At 40.1% G+C, this 20,407-nt stretch overlaps 1 protein-coding gene across 3 annotated transcripts in view; it reads right to left on the bottom strand.

Annotated features, from left to right (window-relative positions):
• Positions 1 to 269: 269 nt before the first annotated feature.
• RAB27B (RAB27B, member RAS oncogene family) overlaps positions 270 to 20,407 on the bottom strand; it is a 172,911-nt gene continuing 152,773 nt past the window's right edge. For all 3 annotated transcript variants that reach the window (XM_043888695.1, XM_043888694.1, XM_043888693.1), the window contains 5 exons: positions 18,985 to 19,159; positions 17,186 to 17,271; positions 11,734 to 11,837; positions 8,145 to 8,268; positions 270 to 6,611 (listed from right to left, as the gene is read on the bottom strand). In XM_043888695.1, the coding sequence (XP_043744630.1) occupies positions 6,422 to 6,611; positions 8,145 to 8,268; positions 11,734 to 11,837; positions 17,186 to 17,271; positions 18,985 to 19,137 (657 nt within the window). In that variant the 5' untranslated portion in view covers positions 19,138 to 19,159 and the 3' untranslated portion in view covers positions 270 to 6,421. The remainder of the gene's footprint in view (positions 6,612 to 8,144; positions 8,269 to 11,733; positions 11,838 to 17,185; positions 17,272 to 18,984; positions 19,160 to 20,407) is intronic.

Below are 20,407 nucleotides of genomic sequence, written 5' to 3'. Positions count from 1 at the left end.
CCCATGGACAGAGAAGCCTGGACAGCTACAGTTCATGGGGTCGCAGAGTCGGACACGACTGAGTGACTGACACTTTCACTTTCACATATTAGAAAGTTTAGAGAGATGGATAAAAATCACTTGGCGAAATCTAAATCATTTCTTTCCTAGTTCGTAATGGACATCGCTTTTAACGTCATACAGTTTCCAAACTGGTGTTCACTTAATGTTCCCCATCCTCCATACATTTGACTATAGTACAGAAATAAGATTGCTTTGAGTACACAAAATAATGATAAAAATGCATTTTTATTTGAAAAGTGTGCAGAAACAATCACTGAATACAGTTCTCGACTGTAATATTTAAACCCACACACCACAAAATCATTGGATGCTCTGATTTCTGAAGCTAATAGAACTTTGGTACAACAAAATAATGACCTGACAGAGTCTGTCAGGCACCACAGTCTATTCAGGGGCACAGAGAATCAAAACTCCATGTTCAAGGTTTTAATTTACATTCATAGCACTAGACAAAACAGAGATCTGAGTAGATGACAGACAAAACAATCGAACGTGCTTAGCCTAAAAATGAGGATAATATCACTTAAATGTAGACTGTTGGGATACAATGAAGTACTTCAGTGTTAGGCCAAAATGTTGTCTACTTTTAACACATTAAGCAGGATAACTTACTTTCCTCAAATAATTTCAGATACAGTCAGTATCTTTTACAAGGCTGTGGACACAAAGCCCTATTTATACAAGGAGGATTTTGACCAAATTTTAATATACTATCTAGAATGTAATTGGAATCCTTGAAAGAAATACGAGATGACCTACAGAATGAAATGGAACTCATATTTATTTTTTCAATAACTTGAGATATATTAAACATTTTCAATTAAAGACAATGACCAGAGCTGACTACCCATTTCAAGTTTCCGACATCGCTACTAAAATTAGTGTTTTGTGCCTGCTATAACACTTGTGAACATATGGTTGTGAAAGTATGACTGTGATATTTTATTATTCTTAGCTTGGGATAATAGTGTCAGTTTGTGAAATGGAACATAATTTATAAACCAGTTTCTACATATGTTCTCTTTGGAGCCTGAAATGAACCCTGTGAGTTACACAGGCTTTATAAGCCTCATATGAGGAGAAGCCATATTTAATGACATACCCACAGCTCCCAAGTTGTTCTATCTGGCCACTTTCCTTTCTACAATACTAGTCTTCCTCTCAAACAGTGTTTGAAAAAATAACCTGGAGAAGAGAAGAGTAAGGATAAGCGTATGTTATTGCTTTGCTAGGGACAAATAATATTTTGATTTGTCAACAATAGCCATTGGTTAAATAAGGGATCCGTTAGGATAAGAACAGACATGCAGCTCCAACAGAATTTGCCAACAATTAAGTCTACTGAGGGATAATAGCCATGACTTCCAAGACCTGTTGGAAAGAAAAGGAACTGGGGAACAAATTTAAATAACCCAATTCAGAGATGATTTCTTTGTATTTTTTTTTCTTTGAAAGATGACATGCTTTTAAATAACCGTGTTATTTTGGTACTCGTCTTTTTGTTTGTTTGCCTGTTATTCTCTCTAAATATGGATTAGAAAATATCTTAAATGTAGACTGTTGGTAAAAAGAACTGTACAGAAAGGCCTTTGTGATGCTACTTCTTAAAAAATTAAAGTGCAATATATGAGGAAATTAGATTCAGATAGGATAAATAAAATGGTTCTAAGCATCTCAAATTTTGATGCCAATCGTGAAATATTTGGTATTTAAATATTTTTATTAGTTTAGTTCTAAGGGCCTAAAATTCTACTTGGAAGATAAAAATAATAGGTAAATATTTGTCGTGGTGGTGGTTTAGTCACTAAGTCGTGTTTGACTCTTGCAACCCCATAGACTGTAGCCAGCTAGGCTCCTCTGTCCATGGGATTCTCCAGGCAAGAATACTGGAGTGGGTTGCCATTTCCTTCTCCAGGGGATCTTCCCAGCCCAGAATTCAAACCCAGGTCTCCTGCCTTGCAGGCAGACTCTTTACCGACTGAGCTACAAGGGAAGCCCCAAATATATAACACTTTCTCTGTTTTGTTTTGTTTTTCCTACATAAAAATCAACCTTTTAAGTATGGTCTTCTCCATGTTCTCCCATAGTTACAAACTCTATTTAGACAACTTGAATCTCTAATCTTTCTTTATAGTTCTTACTCAACAGTGTCGTCATGGCTGGGTCTCTACCCAAGAACTCCAAGGCAATAAGTTTATAAAATTCCCTATTCATCTAACAGTTCTACTTTATGAGGCAACTATCTTTATAGATTTATACAACATTGAGACAACACTCAACTCAGGGCATATTCTCTACTTTCCATGTTTAGGAGCTCAGCACTCTTCCCAGAAATAAGCTTATACCATTTTGGTCAAAGATCAAGAAGAAAATATAGCTTTTGGTGAATTCCTAAACAATAGTTTTAAATATAGACAGCATCTTGGTATCTTTAAAAATTATAGCGCTTTCCCCAAAATACTCAAAAACATTAGACGTCTTTTAATGCTTTAAAGCTTGGGAGTAGAAGGTGAAGGACAACTTTTCTATTGCTTTGGCTAACACAGCTCACAGATCTTCCTTTTAAAAAATTATTAAGTTCGTTAGGAAACCAGAAACTTCAATATGATCTCTTTACAATTTGAGTTTTAACCTCCAAAATTCTTTATGGGTGAGGATTCTCCCTCATATTTGTAGTTCCAGGTTATATTCTACACCTGGTTATATACTGTATCTTTTTACACATATTGCTTTTCCTTCTAACCAATGTACCCACTCCATTGGTGAGAATGTGTATGAGCTTCATCAAATTTGTTGATTCCCAGTGGACAAAATTTACACTTTAAAGAATGCATCAGCTGTTATTAAACTGTCTTTTAATGTAGTCAGTCCTTCGTTATGGTCAAAGCTTCTCTCTTTCATAAAGGAGACAAGAAAGGGCTGGAAAAACTCTTGCCCAATCCTTCTTATCTGAATGGGTTGGCAGAGAATAACTTGTACTAGAAGCATAACAAAAGCACTCACTGATACCCAGAATGCCCTATCTGGTTAAAAACAACAGGGAAAATATTTACTTTAGTAAATTGCTGGTTTTGAATTATTTGTAGCATGACAGCTGATAATATGGAAATGATAGCAACTTGGCTAGAGTGGTCACTGGCCAGAGTTTGACCCACAAGTTAAATTTCCAGTATTCAGCATTTTTTCTGCCAATCTTCTTATCCTCATCACAATAAGACAGACATGTTCTCTTAACTACTTCTGATACATTTTCCAAAGGATTTTTTTTTTTAGATTAAAAGGTAATCTTGTACCTAATCACAGTTAGAGTCTCCAGAAATGTCCATTTCCCAAAATGTGACCAAGAGATGGTGGTAATAATCTTCAGATTTGAATAATATCCTTATACCCTTTGCTGAAGACAACAAAATAACTTTAGCTGCACTAGTGTCTCTGTGAGCCCTTCCTATACCATGGTATTATAGGAATTGAGCTATGTGGCTATAGACAAATTTGGTCATGGAGGTATCCGAGGCACTGTATTAGGACAATGTAAACATCAAACCAGTGTAAACACTTCAGAAATGGTTTCTATATCAGAAAGAACTTCACGTACATTTTAAATAATTCTCCAAAATAAAATATGGCTTACTAAAGCATTTGGGAGATAATACGTAACACATGTTGCTATGTGTTAACAATGCAATTCTTCAAAAGCAGTCTTATACTTCATGACTCCAAATCAATTTAAAATTGTAACATGAATTATATGGAATAAATAATTCTGAAATAATGAAAGAGTAATGGTTACTAGTAATGGTTACATAGACTTTGGGGTCTTAAGTCAAACTCAACAGAGAATAAAATATTTTAGATCAAGTATGTATAAGTAGAATACTATTTTAAAATAATTTTCTTGACTGTTTTTAATTTTGTTCCTCTTGATATTATTACCCAATAATTGTTATTTTTATAGGAATAGTTCTATAATTAAAGGCATCATCACCCTCTGCTTCATGCTATGGCTATCGAATAATAATCTTAAAATAGTTCCTGAACTAAAAGCTTGTTAAATAACTGACAGTGACAGAATCTTGGCATAAGCAAATCAATCATATAACTGGAAAATAAATAGAAAAAATAAATATCCAAAATAGAATGCATTTTGGATTTTAGAAAGTCTAAATATTTCCTATTATGGAAATGCAGGGGACATCACAATTTGAATCCAAAGGAGAAATCGATATAATGACCACAATAATTCACCAAAATTTGCCACTTCGATGGTTACATTGGTTTTGCTCATATGCCTTCCAGAGGAAACATCTTTGATGTTAGCTAATATCTAATATCCTTTTGGCACAGGCACTGAGGTCATGAAGAGCATCAAAGAGAAAAGCATCGTGGGAGGGAATACCCCACCCATGACCAATTTTAGAAGTTGGCATCACACAGGAATCACAGGACCTGGGCAGCCAACATTGAGACTGTTAGTCTGTTAAGGGACTGACTTAAAAGCTTCCAAATTACCTGATTCATGGCACATTTGTGGGCCTTACAGCTGGATGCTCCCTTGGATGTGTGTTCCAAAAACTGATTCGTACCAGATGGAGTTTGACAGAGGAGGTTAAAGGTGGGGGACTGCGATTTAGAGTTTCCTACATTTGTAACTTAACAAAAAATATACAGAGTCTAGAAAAGTGCAGTTTAATTGGCAAAATTTTCTACAAAGAGGAACTAGCCTTTAGAAAAATCATATACTCATAATAAACAGAGAAAACTTAAAGTATGATGACTTTGTTATTGATAAACTTGACTGAAACACTTAAATAAAAGTTTAAAAGGAATGGCTTATGTTTATCAGAAGCTAAAATAAAAAAACCAATGTAATATTAGACACAGTAATAAGAATAGGCCAATGGAAAATGCTTTTGTGATCATTTTTAGAAAGAAAAGACAGCATTATGGGAAAAATAAAGCCATTAACCAAATTTTGGTGAGACAGGATATAGTTCCATCTCTGCCAACCCCCAAATATAGTTCACCCATAGGTATTTTGCCTTAGGCAAAATAAAAACAGATGCTAAATACACTGTAATATGGCATGAGGTATCATCAACTTTTTTGTGATGAACGACATGAAAATTCAGTGACCATAAAATTGATCCATCATAATTCTGAAGTTGTTGATCTACAAAGCGACACATCTGTGTTTTTACGGTTGAATCAAAGCCAGGGGTGGGTGTAGGCTGGAGGGGAGCAATGTGATATAGAGTTTCTAGTACTTTGTAAATTAGAAACCTAGAATTAATAGTCACTTTTAATTTCATATCACCAGCATATTTTATCTAAAAAATTAAGGCTGAATAGTTTTTCTTGAGTTCATAAAGAGATATTTAATAAACAGCAATCTTTAATTTCTCTTTGTGACTGTTTATCATGATTTGCTAAGAAATGTGAAATGTGAAGCTGAACATCACACCAGAAGCTGAACACTAGACCAATTTCTAAAACTGTGCTGGGAATGGAAACCTCTGGACACTCTCTTAATGCCAACCAATAATGTCAGCTTCCAACTGGCTGGATTGAAATTTGGCTAAGTAACTCTCCCAGACATCTGTAAGAGACACATTTAATTTCAGTTGTCCAAATGCCATTTTCCCATACCTTCATCTCTCTCTCTGGGCCTTTTTCTTGTCCTCTGTCATTCACAGTCCTATTCTTGTCTATCTGCCATTTATTAAGAATACACAAATGGCATTATTACACAGCCTCTTACATATTCTCAGAAGTCTGACATTCATCCTCTCGTAACTTTATCAGTAATGTTGTCATTCTAGCACAGCTTATAGGATATACATAGTAATGTCACTCTAAATGAACCACTTAGAATTCTTTATTGTGTATGCACTTTTAGCTAATATGTCCCCCTCAATGCAAACCTAAAAGTCCAAATCAGAATCTCTGTAACTAGTAAATCCAACCTTTAAAAAAAAAAGTCATCTTTCTGTGTTCTCTCTTCAGAAACCTATTCTTGTCCCCAGTGTGACAAGGTAATTTTGGTTCTGATGGAAAACTCACTGATATCTCTTCTTCCACACTCCTTTTTATGTTCATCTTCTTTACGAAAAAAACAAATTGAGTATCCATGATGGTACAATGACACTGGGAAATCTTTGATCTTGTTTGGAGGGGCCGTGGGGATTACTGGTCAACTCTTTTGAACACTGTTGACTATTCAGATTTTTTTAAATTTCTGGCAGGAAAAGAAAAACATGCCGTTATACACGGTTTACTCAACAAAAATTGTGTGGTTTGTCACTCTTTTTGGAAGTGACGTTTGCCTGGGGTTCTGGATGATCAGAGGCTGGGGTAAAGTCTAACAGGCACATTTCTTCTCTGCTGGCTTCTCCCCATCCAGCTTTCCAGAGCTGCTCCCATTGACAGTGTCGGGGATGTGGGTCTTCTCTACACACTGTTCCATTCGTTTCATTATTAAGTCCAGAAGGGTTTCCACAGCTTTTTCCACATTCTGGCCGGTCGCTGCACTTGTTTCAAAATATGGTATGCTAGAATGGAAGAGATGACAAATATTTTTGCAAGGAAGGAACCAGAAAAGATACAACAAGATGTGCCAGTGAGTCACACATGTGAAAACATGGCTGGCTGAGAGATTGTGAAATAATCACGATTTTGCTGGCTGAGTTGGAAAACATCCTTGGTTTTCCTCAGTGAGTGAAAACTGGTGGGTTGCTTTTACGTATGGGTGTAACCAGTGTTACATGGGCAAGGAAACTGCTAGAAGAGGTGCTCAGGTACTTGAAGCCAAGCATCATCACTGATTTTTTAAAAATGAAGAGGGCAAATATGCCTAAACTAGTGATCAATGTTGCCATTAAACTATTAGTGTGTTAGTCGCTCAGCTGTGTCTGACTCTTTGCAACCCCGTGAACTGTAGCCCACCAGGCACCTCTGTCTGGGATGCTCCAGGCAAGAACACTGGAGTGGGTTGCCATTCCCTTCTCCAGGGGATCTCCTGACCCAGGGATCGAACCCAGGTCTCCCGCATTGCAGGCAGTTTCTTTACCATCTGAGCCACCAGGGAAGCCTATTAAACTCTTACTTCCCTATAATCAATTATCTAGAAGTCTGATTTAGAAATTAGGCAGGCACTACATAGGATATTCATGTGAATACAATCTACATTTATTTAGAATCCAAAGTTTCAAGAAGACATGTACATTTATTTGTAAAACTCGCAAGGAGGTAAAGAACTGTCATATTTGGCAAAAGAACTTAAATTTGAAAAAGAATGACAATTTCTGCCTTGGAAATCAGTTTCTGACTACTTGGGGTGTTTAAACATTTTTTAACTCGCTAGGATAATAAGAATAATAATAATTGGGCTTCCCTGGTGGCTCAAATGGTAAAGAATCTGCCTGCAATGCAAGAGACCTGGGTTCAATCCCTGGGTCAGAAAGATCCCCTGGAGAAGGGAATGGCCACCCACTCAAGTATTCTTTCCTGGAGAATTCCATGGACAGAGGAACCTGGCGGGCTACAGTGCATGGGGTTGCAAAGAGTCAGACAAGACTGAGTGACTAACACTTTCACTCTCAGTATAATAATTGCAGTATTACGTCCAGGTCAGGTATTATTCCTTAGAGTTTTGCAGCTATTGAGAGGCTGTAGAACACAATGTTCAAAATGATGGGCTCTGATCTCAGACAGCCTGGATTGAATTCAAGCTCTACTACTCACTAGCTATGTGGCCTTCCATAAGTTACTCAACTTCTCTGTGTCTCAATTCCTCATATATCACATGGGATAACTCTAAATTTCCTATATATAATTACAGGGGTTAGATAAATTAAAGTCTAGGAATAGTTGCTAGCACACAATAAGCATTCAGTAAATGTGAGTGGTTATTATTGTTAAATAATTTCATTAAAAGCATCACATATATTCCTCTGGGAGATCTTTTTCATTCATCTGTCATTCCTGAATCAAGGGGATCCCTCCGAATATCAGTTTCATGACCCTGTCCTCTAACTGAGCAGCAGTGTGTGAGGTCAGAGGATATTTCCACGTAGCCGACTTACCCGTATTTTTCAGCCAGGTCCCGGGCTTGCCGTTCATTGACTTCCCTCTGGTCTGGCAGGTCTGCCTTGTTGCCAATTAATACTATATCTGGATTTTCACAATAAGCATTTGCTTGCAGTTGGCCTTGGAAAGAAAACAGATGGAACCAGCAAGTTAGTTGTAAACAAGTGATGTCAAAAGACTGCTCATATTTTAGGGTCCTAATCGAGTTGTGCGTCTCCAGCTTGGCTGTTTCTGAGTTATATTAGCCAAGGTGCTTAACTCTTCCCAGCCATGGTTTCCTTGCCTAGAACGTGGAGATACTGCCTCACAGGTGGCAGGCTGTGAAGATTAGTAAGAGTGTGTATGAAGCACCTGTGTGAATACCTGTCAGTGATCTTATACATCGGGGAAATGACCTCTGAGACGAACACAGGTGAGGTGATGTGTGCTCAGCCATGCCCGACCCTTTGCGACCCCACGGACTGTGGCCTGCTAGGTTCCTCTGTCCATAAGATTCTCCAGGAGAGAATGCTAGAGTGGGGTGCCACTCCCTTCTCCAGGGGATTGTCTCAATGCGGGGATTGAACCTGTGTCTCCTGCATTGGCAGGTGGATTCTTTATCACCGCACCCCCTGGAAATGAACATCCGGGAATGTTCACCTGAGTTGAATATACTGCTTTTCAGACCATTTATTCCTCAAATATAAGTGAAGATAAGAGAACATGGTCTTAAAGTATATGTGCGTGTGTGCTAAGTCACTTCAGTAGTGTCTGACTCTCTGCAACCCTCTGGACTGTAGCCTGCCAGGCTCCTCTGGCCATGGGATTCTCTAGGCAAGAACACTGGAGCGGGTTGCCATTCTCTTCTTCAGGGGATCTTTCCCCCTCCCCGGATCGAACACCCGTGTCTCTTATGTCTCCTGCATTAGCAGGTGGTTTCTTTACCACTGGTGCCCCCTGGGAAGCCCCTTCAAGCACAGGGGCTGTCTGCTCTTTCCTTCAGGATGCTGCTATGTTTTCCTTTCCTGAAATCCAAGGTAATGATTCATAAGAGCAGAGCTTTTTTAAACCACCCCAAATTCATGTAGAAATAATATTAAGACAGGTTATTTGTTTTTCTCTTTTTTCCAAAAGAAGGGAGGTATGGGGGGAGGAGGAGGAAGAGAAGGAAAGGAGGGAGGAAGGAAAGAAATGATTAAAAAGAGAAAAACCTTGCCAACCTATATTTTCAAGGTTATGGGACTATTTTACTCTCTACCTCAAAGCATGCTAAGTGCAACCTTGTCAACAAGGCCTCAAGGCCAGAGGAGGAAGTGACTCTGTAACACCAGTTATTTGGATATTAGAAATTAAAGCCTTATCAGAAATGGCAATTAATCATCTTAAATCCCAACAGTATCCTGGAAAATTTTAGAAGCAAGGGAGCATCTCATCTACCTTGAAAAATGATGAACAAATCACTCTGAAAGACTTGAATAGCCTTATTATCTCCTTATCTCCCCAGAATCTAATAATAACATTTGTTGTGTTATCTAATAATATTGCCTATTAATAAAAATAAAATATTATCTATTATCTAATAATAACACTTTAGATAAAGAAATGTAATGATAAAAGAAAATGGAAACAGATCCTAGGATGAACAGTCATTTGGAAAAGCAAGCAAGCAAGTCAGAATTTGTTAGTATTTTTCTCCACTAGCACAACTGTGTTAGTGAGCTTACATTTAAAGCCATTATATATATCTGTATATATTAATTATATGTAATATGAAATAATAAGATATGCGTGTATTTGAGAATCTACACAGCCAGATACTCAGCCAGGTGCTCTGGGGTATCGCAACAGAACAAGCAGACCAAGTTTGAACCTTTACAGAGCTCACATTCTAGGGGTGGAAAGAATCAAAACCACAAGGAAGCAAAGAAAGAAGAAGGGGGCGGAAGAGGATGAGATGGTTGGCTGGCACCACCGACTCAGCGGACTTGAAGTTGAGTACTAGCCCCTGGAGATAAGGAAGGACAGGGAGCCTGGCATGCTGCAGTCCATGAGATCACAAAGAGTTTCACACAACTTAGTGACTGAAAAACAATGACAAAGAGGAATCGGGTGGAGAGGGAGGTGGGGGTGGGGATCGGGATGGGGAATACTTGTAAATCCATGGCTGATTCATGTCAATGTATGACAAAAACCACTACAATATTGTAAAGTAATTAGCTTCCAACTAATAAAAATAAATGAAAAAAAGAAAAAAGAAAAACAATGACAAAACAAAGAAATATATGATACGATATGATGTAATATAATATATATGATGTCAGGTGGGGGCAGTGATCAAATGAAGCAGAAAGTGTCCTGAGCACACACAGAGTGATGAAGAACAGTTTTAGATGGAGCCATCAGGAAAGCTTCTCCCAAGAGACAAATGAAGTCTGAACAAGAACTTGAAGGAGGCGAAAGAATTAACACATGGTGTAAGTGGGAAAACAGACATCAAGGCAGAAGGAAGCAGAGACCAACGGCCCCAAGGCAGGACTGTGCTTTTCGGCAGAGACCTTCGGCTGGGGGCCAGTGAGCCGGGGCAGAGAGAATGAACTACAGAGGAAGCGACGATGATGGTCTTTGCTGTTGTTTAGTCGCTAAGTCATGTCTGACTTTTTGGGACCCCATGGCCTGCAGCACGCCAGGCTTCCATGATGGCCTTAGAGGTCAGCAAAGGACTCTGGGTTTTCTTCCAAGTGAAGCAGGAAACCCCAGAAGGATGATCTGGAGCAGGGTATAACATGATCTGATCTTTCGAAAAATAGCCCTCTGGCCACAGACAGCCCCGACAACTCTAGAAATAAGTAGCACCAGCCCCGTGGGATTGCTAGTGTGTCCCAGTGCGTTCAAAACTGGCATTTGTAACCTTAAATATGGTCTTTAGTGCTATATCTATTTTTTAAAAAGGAAAAATAAAATACCACTCTTCTGTGCTGATTTACATCAATCTGGCTTTAATAACTGATTAGGTTAATTTGAAGCCTTATTGTGTTTAAATTGCCATGAAAGCTGGAGGTTTTTCTATACCAGTCTTTCTCACATTTGACCACTTGTTCAAAAAAAGTAAAATTTCAACGTGCGCTTATTGACAGACACACTATATGGTATCTTCATGCGGCTGCTCTGCTCTGAAACAATTTCTCACCTAACTGACCCCCGAGTTAACTATTTAGTTAACCCACGTGCAAGGGCACACACTGTAGGTGCCAGTGTGCCTACTCAGAAAATGCCGTGCCTTCTCTGTGTCCACTCCAGGCTAGACAAAGTAGAAGTGACTGCTCGCTCAGTTGCAAGAAATCCTTGGAGACTTACTGCACACGTGGAATGAATGGCCCGTTCATTGCAATCATAAAGTCCTTACGCACAGGTGGTGATTCGTCTAAGGTGTCAAAGGAAAAACCAATTCCAAGCCACTTTGGTGAGCCACATACAAGCCACCACTTTGCAGGTAACATGGGCAACACTAAACCTGTGACTTTTTCTGGTTTCATCTTGTGAGGCCAAGAAGCAGATAGAGCTATTGGGTCCTGACGTGGCCAACAGAAGTTATTCAGTCCCACTTACTCATCCAGTTTCTGACATTTAAGAAGCTCTGTTGACTGGTGAGGTCAAACATTAATAGGAAACCCATGGCGTCTCTGAAGAATGCCGTAGTGAGGCTCCGGAATCTGCCAAGAAAACACAGTGGACAGTTCTGAAAGTTAGTCCGCTGGATACTCTGATGACAATACAAACAACGCTAGGTCCCTTTCAGATATGAACTCTCCATGGCACCCCTCTGGATGATCCTCCCGAGTGGGCGAGTGGGCAGAAAGACTGCTGAAGGGTCAGAGGAGCCCATCTGGCTGTAGATTTAAGATCCCGTTGAGGCTTTATGATCCACAGCAGGCAGGCAGGCAAGAGTCTGTAACCTTCTATCACACGCTTGCTTACATAGCCTCTTGGAATCCTTCTCTCTTTGGCTCACAGGCATCTTGTGGCCCACAGTTAAAATATAAGGCACTTCAGGACTGAGACTTTAACTTCTACTTTTCAATTTTCCTGTCTGTGGCCAGAAGGAAGCTTAGCACATGGCAGGCTGAAAATGAGTGCCTGTGATTGCGTGCAGAGAACCACAACTCGTCAGCAGCTGGAACTGGGGTTCTTTTGTAGGGAAAAACAACGTTGGCGAGAGAACGCTTTTATTCGTACTCTTTGGGGATAAAACATGCATGTCTCTTAAGGAGAAGGAAGAAAGACAGTGAAGAAAGGAAGAAGAAAACTTTATGATTAGGGGACTGGAAGGAAGGGCAGAGAGACTTACTAGTTGAGGACAGAAAGTAAGAACACTCATTTCTAAGGGAGGATTTTGAAGAATACACTCCATCATGTGCAATGTAAACACTTTCTCTCTCTTGCGCCAACCCTCCCCACCCCAACATCCTCAGAGAAGTTGAAGATGCTCTGAGATCCACTTCAATGTATGCAATGGGCAAAAGCGGAGATGACATGCAGGGCCCAGAGAAGCTTTGGGTTATACTGATAAAGAAGTGAAGTTGGCCACTGGTTTTAAGAAAGACACATGACTTTAACCAGAGAAGCAGATCTCTTCCTATCCTAAATGTCCTCCTAATATTTTGGTCACCTATTTTGGCCTATTTGTAGATTCTTGGGTTTCCTCTGGGTTCTATTCTTGACCCCTTCATCCTCTACGTGCATTCACTGGGTTATTTTGTCTACTTTGCTGGCTCAATTATCCTGGTGTATACGTTGAACCCCAAGTTTATAGGTCTAGATCTTTCCTGCCTTGCTACTTGTATGCCCAATTACTTGCTGGATATTTCCACTTGGAGGAAACTAAGGTACCAGCAACCTCACATGTTTGAAACCAAACTCACCCTCCCTCTGATTTTTCTATCAGTGGCATCACCACCCTCCTTGGGTGCCACGGCCTCCTTCTCCTTCACCTGTTATATACAAGCAATCAACAAATATCTCCTGACCCTCTCATGTCTCTCCTCGTACCCTGCCCTACTCTAGTTTCGAGGCCATTATCTTCCACCAGGATAATTTCGACAGCATTCTCAACAGGCTTCCTGTCTCCAGTGTGGTTTGGGTCCTCTCACTCCCTGATTTCCTCCTATTGATTCTATAAACCCTCTGCTAAAAATGTCAGATGATGATACCTGGCTCTAAAGATAACGACTGAACTTTTCAATAATCCACCAAGGCTCTGCACGAACCGACCCTTGCTCATCTATCCCGCTTTATCTCCTGACTACCCACAGGCATGCTGAGCTTCTTTAAGTTCTTGGAAAGTTCACGCTTTCCCCTGGGCTTTCACCCACGCTGTTATTCCTGTGGGTGACCTTGCCTTCAGGCTTCCTTTACCTCCTGCCTCTTTAGCCAGGAAAAGATTTACTCATACACTGTGTATGAGTATAATATTTATACATATAAGAGGATCACTTCCCCACGCAGACTTCCTAACACCACCATCTGGGTATGGACTCCTGCTGTACCTGACAGCCACCAGCCAGTCTTTGTTTCCCTGTTACTGTCCTGAAGCTTTATTCCAATTGTTTATTTGTCCAAATTCCATCCTAGATGGGAACCTCCAAGAGAAAAGAAGCAGTGTTTTTAATGCACTATCCATTGCATTTTCATGACTCTGAAACTTTTTTTTTGATGGCTGTTTGCCAAATTTAGAGAAAGAAAGATAGAAAATAGCAAAGGACATGAAATTGTTAAGGAGGTAAATGACTCCAATAGAAACAATACTTTTAATATGGAGACACAGAAAAGAGATATTTTAGTTAAGACTATTTATTTCCAAAATAAGATTCTTTGGTAGGATATAATCATGGTGATTATGAAATACCAAAAGTCTCACTCAATTTTACCCTTGTGGATTTGTCCCTGCCAGTCACTAGAAGCTCAGAGATTATACTGCTTTCATTGAATGGTTGTTTCTTTCTCTTTGGGGACTATCTGTTCTCACAAAACTGTCTCCTATTCAAACCACAAGAGTGTGGCTAAGTCAGCCCCGATCCTGTTCTCTGTCCTGTCTTTTTTAAGTGTGTGAGTCTGTGTGTTTCTCATCTGAGGACAAATCTACTGCGCCCTCCTCCCCTCTCATTACCACAGCCCATGACAGTTACTTTAAAACATGCTTGTTGGGTAGATCTCATTGGAGCAAACACTTGTGCATCCACAGCAACAGGGACAGGAGACTTCTGCTCTGAGCCAGGCTCATACCCTGGACCCCTCCACCCCAGGACCCTCGTGAGCCCCCGGAGTTTCCAGGCTTTTGTGCTCATGCTTAGTCACTCAGTCGTGTCCGACTCTTTGCGACCCCGTGGACTGTAGCCCACCAAGCTCCTCTGTCCATGGGATTTTCCAGACAAGAACACTGGAGTGGGCTGCCATTTCCTCCTCCAGGGGATCTTCCCAACCCAGGGATCAAACCCATGTCTCCTGTGTCTCCTGCACTGGCAGGCCAATTCTTCACCACAGCACCACCAGGGAAGCCTTTCCAGGGTTTACTCCATGAGTAATCTTATTTATTTCCAGGTCCACCCACCAACCTCATTTTGTCCCCAGAATGTGGAAAGCTAGGACCCCATGAATAATCAGATCCCAGGGGCACGTAATAGCTCTTTCTCCCTCACTGAGAACTAAGTCTGTGCTCTGCATCCTTTAGGTTTACATAAGGGGTATGATCTTTTACCTCCTTCCCATAATGTGACTTTTATCAATAACCATTATCTTACATGGGTTACAGTGCCAGACGTCCTCGGGCACAGGCTTGAGGTGTGAGGCATTGTTTATCTTGTTGCTTAGCTACACTTTAATATACAGAACGCAAAATTCTCAAGGGATGAATAACCTTGGTGTTACTAAGACAATCCCTAGTATTTCCATTTCTCTCCTAGAGCAGCTGTCTTAAGGGGACAGATGAGAGAAGCCTGCCATCATGCTAGGCTGACATATCGTGTGCGAAGACATATGGGAACCACATTTTCTCATATTACTTCTTCAAAAATGAATTCAATTGGTCTATAAAACATACATCTTTGTGACAACAAAACTGACACATGAACAGAGATTCCTGTGAGGAACGACTTCAGAGGAACCAGCCGCGTTGAAGGATGTGTGTAAATGGAATTCACAGTCAAAAGAGCTCCCAGAGAGGGCCCGGCACCTCTCCCGGCGTTTACACTCACTGAACGTGAGAATGTTTTGGACTCATTTCAAAGCCTGAAGTGTTTACAAGCAAAAACATTGTAAGACATGTGATGCAGAATTTGGAGGTATGTGCCTTCTACTTATCTTCTCTGACAACCTATTGCCAATTTCTGTTTCATCTAATATTGAAAAGCTTCACTAGCTTGGGGTCTTTTGCACTTTGAAAGCTTGGATCTCAAAGAAATGTATTTTCTTCAAATCATGGCATAGCACCACCAGCTCTAAACAATCAACACTACGGTCTACCGGGTGTCTCTCGTCTGGGTCGCTGCACCCGAGACAAGGCTGAGAAAACAATCATGGTCTCTGTTCTTATGAATCTCACAATTGTGTTGGGGTGAGAAGGCCACAAGTGAATTGAAGAACAGCCGTGAGAGACAAAAATAAAAGACACGCCTTATCACAAGATGTTGTTGTTTAATCACTAAGTTGCGTCCAACTCTCTTGCGATCCCATGGGCTGTTGTCTGCCAGGCTCCTTTGCCCACGGGTTTTCCTAGGCATGAATCCTGGAGTGGTTTGCCACTTCCTTTTCCAGGGGAATCTCTCTGACCCAGGGATCGAACCCATGTCTCCTGCATTGGCAGGTGAATTTTTTATCACTGAGCTACCAGGGAAGTCTTATTATAAGGTGGTATATAATCAATTAACTTATTTAATTAAAGTAACTTACAGCATGGATGGGTTTCCCGGGTGGCACTAGTGGTAAAGAACCCACCTGCCAATGCAAGAGACACAGGAGACTGGGTTCCACCCCTGGGCAGGGAAAATCCTCTGGAGGAGGGCATGATGGCAGCCCACTCCAGGACTCTTGCCTGGAGAATCCCATGGACAGAGGAGCCTGGTGGGCTACAGTCCATGGGGTCGCCAAGAGTTGGACATGACTGAAGCGACTCAGCATGCATGCAGCCTCGCAGGCATGGAAGAATAGACATTGTAAGAGTTCAAGAAAGAGGGAGTTTGTTTCAGCTGGGGAGTCTGGCAAAGCCCCACCACGCACGTGTAATGTGAGCCAGGCCTATTGAAAGGAGAGGCTCAGGAATGGGGGGAAGGGAATAAAACATTCCAGCTGGAGGGTGATGATGTGACCGAAATTATAGTCAAGTCAGTCAAATGGTACAGGATGCGTGGCTGTGCGTAAAGACAGAAAGAGATGAAAAATATATTAACACCCTTTCCTTCAACTCACTCTTCAAGTAGCACTTGTAACAATGTTAATTTCCCACCCCGGTTCAATTAAACTCTGGATTTTTTTTTTTTTTTTAATGATCACAAAGTGCAAAGACAATGCATAAGAATCTTCACAGAGATTTTTGAAAATTTGATTTTTGCAATCTGCACCAAATACACAATTGCTAGTTATGGTTAATTCACTACAGATAATTTAATCTGTTGATATAGATGTCTATTTTGAAACCAGGAGGAGAGTTGCATTTCCTTACATTTTTCAAGTTCACATACAGTAGTCGTATTAAAATGGCACATACAATACCACTTCCCAGATGGCACTAGTGGTAGAATTCACTGCCAGTGCGGGAGACATAAGAGACATGGGTTTTTATCCCTGGGTTGGGGAGAGCCCCTGCCCGAGGAAACAGCAACCCACTCCAGTATTCCTGGCTGGAGAATCCCATGGTCAGATGAGCCTGGTGGGCTACAGTCCACAGGGTCACAAAGAGTTGGGTATGACTAAAGCAACTTAACACACACACACTGTACAAACACACACTCACATTAAAGTAAATTTTTCTAAGCTATTTATAGCTAGAAACAAAATAATTCACTATTACCGCTCTTGTCCTGCAGTGTCCCATAGCTGAAGATGCACCTTAAATGCTTTTCCTGTTGACCCATTTGGTCCCTGCGTGTTGTAAACCTGAAAGAATACAAATGTCATTAGTTTATGATGCTTTGTTTTGTCAGCATTCAAATTCTCTGGGTTCACTCGGCGTATTTTTTCTCAATTATTATAGTCAAAGTTCACAGTGGAGAATAAATATTTGCTTTTTTCCTCCTAGAAGTTATCACATATACTCTCACATTTAAATGTCAAGTATAAGTATGGTTTTCAACACAATTTAGGCATCCTGCAAACTTAAATTAGACACCTTCTGTCATTTCCTCAAGGAAGCAGCAAACAGTCGATTAAGGACCCAAGTTCTAGGTTCGAATATCAACTCTTCATTTAACTTCATAGAATCTTACTTTCTTATTGGCAAATTGAGACCCACAATCTCCTATTTTACAGAGTTACTGCAAACTTGAGTGAAATAACAGATTTTAAGGAATTTTTAAAACAGTAAAATATTTTACAAGTACTTGAGTATCTTCTACTCTGAATTGGGACTTTCAAAAAGACTTAGCCATGAAATGCACACAGGATTGCTCAATAAGTTTACACAGGCTCTTCCAAGTCTTCCCTTTTTATCCATTCTTCAAAGGCTCTTTTCAGAAACGTTTAAATTTTATAGGTGATGGCCTTTTGAGTTCTTATTTAAACCAAGTATAACAATTTTAATATTGTCTAGCGCCCTTCCTTATGGTTTAGTGAAAATATTTTAAAGGGAAAACTTTGCAAGGACTTATCGCTGGATCAGTGGAGGCATATGGGGAGAAGGCACAGAAAAACACTGCAGGGATTGGGAGCAAATTTGCTAAGACTACAGTACTGAACTTTCGGATAAGGGACAGGACATTCTAAGAAATCATGATTTAACGTCTCCATCCTCATTTTCTTTGTTTTTCTTTTCTTCCCCCCAATTCTTGGGGAATGAGTGAATTTATTTTTTAAGAAAGATTTTATTGGAGTACAGTTGCTTTCCAACGTTGTATTCGTTTCTAATACGACAAATACAGCAAAGTGAATCGTGTTCGAGGTACTGAGGGCATTCGTGACAAGAAGCGGAGCCGCCGCCATCTTGGCGCTCAAGAGCACCTTGGGAGGCAGCAACTCCGGCTCGGCTTCTGCGCCTCTGCTCCACGTCTCACATGTCACAATATCCTTATTCCTGTCATTAGCGTCTAGCACAGGGGAAGGAAGTGGTTGTGATTCTCACTTTAACTCTCTTATCTTGAAAAATCGCATGGGTTGGTCTCACATTCTGTTCATAAGAAGCTAGTGATTGATGGCTGAGTCTACACATAAATAAAAATGTAGCAGGAACTCACAAAGCTCATGTTCCAGCTATTTGCCAATCATTCTTATACCTCTTTCTTAAGCACGGGGAAATGAACACTTTGTTTTTATTGAGAAACTTAGATCAGGACTTAATGGTTTTAGATAACGAATTCATGTTTGGAAAGATTCCTTAAGAATTCATAGAAAAACACACTATATAAACCCATAAATAATTTATTTTAGTTGCTCTGTGTGCTTCTGGAGACAAGTGCCACTGGATTTTTTCCTAAGCAAAATGTTATTTAGAGTTGAGACCGTAAAATATAATATTCAAATTGGATCAAAGTGACAGGTTATGAATTTCATGTGATAAAAGACAGACACCTTGCAATGCAATAAACATAGTTTCTTAATTCTTATTTTATATATAGGAGGATCAGCAACCGGTTAACAGTATGGTTAAAAACTTACCACACGTTTTTCCCGAAAGTCTATCCCTACTGTCGTGATGAACTTGGGATTGAATTTATTGTCTGTGTATCGATAAAGAAATGTTGTCTTCCCTACCCCCGAATCTCCAAGGGCCAGGAGTTTGATCAGATAATCATAGTCCCCATCGGTCATAGTGATGGTCGTGATGGTGGGCCTGTGTTAAGGGAAAAATAAGCATTTATGATGAAAATTGTTTTCTTTTGGCTTCCTTCAAAACGATGTAAATTTAGCTTTCAACGTTATAAAGCTGAAATGCCTCTATTCTGTGAAATTCTGAGTTAACCAGTTCAGAGCAGCCTCAGAGCTAAGAACTCTTCCATGATTTCACTTAGTGCCTATCTTTTTACATCATGTCAGGTGAAAGGGTTAGCTGCTCAGTCGTGTCTGGATTTTTGTGACCCCATAGCCTGCACCAGGCTCCCCTGTCCATGGAATTCTCCAGGCAAGAATGCTGGGATGGGTTGCCATTTCCTTCTCCAGGGGATCTTCCCGACCCAGGGATTGAACCCAGGTCTCCTGCATTGCAAGCAGATTCTTTACCATTTGAGCCACCACAGAAGCTCTCGTGTCAGGTAATGTGGAGCAAAAAGTGTGTGATACCCACCATGGATGGCCATTGCCAAGGCAATAGTAGAACTTAAAAGAGTTATAGCTTTCATTTTTTTTTTTTTTTCAAACCAGTGTCCCTTCAGATCAGGAGTATGATGCTAGGAAGACAAGTCATAGGGAACAGAAAAGTATGTCCAAGACGATGCAGGTGTGTAGAGGGAGACTGAAATTATATATAAGTAATGGAAGACAAAAACCTAGGGGGATATTGTTCATCTAATCCTGCAGGATGAACTTTGTATTATATGAATACAAAATATTCCCTTTTTAATTAAAAAAACTAACAAAATGACAACCTTTAAAAACATTGATTTGAAATCATTTCAATAGCCATGTTTTAAAATCTTCTGTTTTGAAATACTGAGCCCTCTGTTCTTCAATGGCAAATCTGCTGTGTTTGGCAAATCTGCTGGATATTTTCTAGGCCTTGGAAAAAGAGGAAGAGCTATTCAGAGGCATAACTCTGGTAATTCTGCTCATGTTTCTCCTGAAGGAACATCCCTTGCCATTTCTCCCAGTGCCCTAAACATCTGTCTCAGTCTTAATTTCTTCCGTTGTTACAATAACTACCAGTGATAGATGCCAAGGGTTAATATTAAATACAGTGTTGACACTAAAACTACTGCCACATGCTTCTGAATTACACCATCATCCACTGAACACTTGGTGCAGTTTCTGCTCTCCAGGGTAGCAAAATTATTTGCCATTTGGTACAACTGATTTGGCTTATAGAAATGGATTTGTCAAAAAAAAAAAAAAAAAGAAATGTATTTGTCATGTTCTATGTAGAGAA

The sequence above is a fragment of the Cervus elaphus genome, chromosome 27 (genome assembly GCF_910594005.1).
Source record: "Cervus elaphus chromosome 27, mCerEla1.1, whole genome shotgun sequence".
Lineage (NCBI taxonomy): Eukaryota > Metazoa > Chordata > Mammalia > Artiodactyla > Cervidae > Cervus > Cervus elaphus.
The sequence above is the reverse complement of the archived record's forward strand: the minus strand, read 5'-3'. Positions and strand labels throughout refer to the sequence as shown.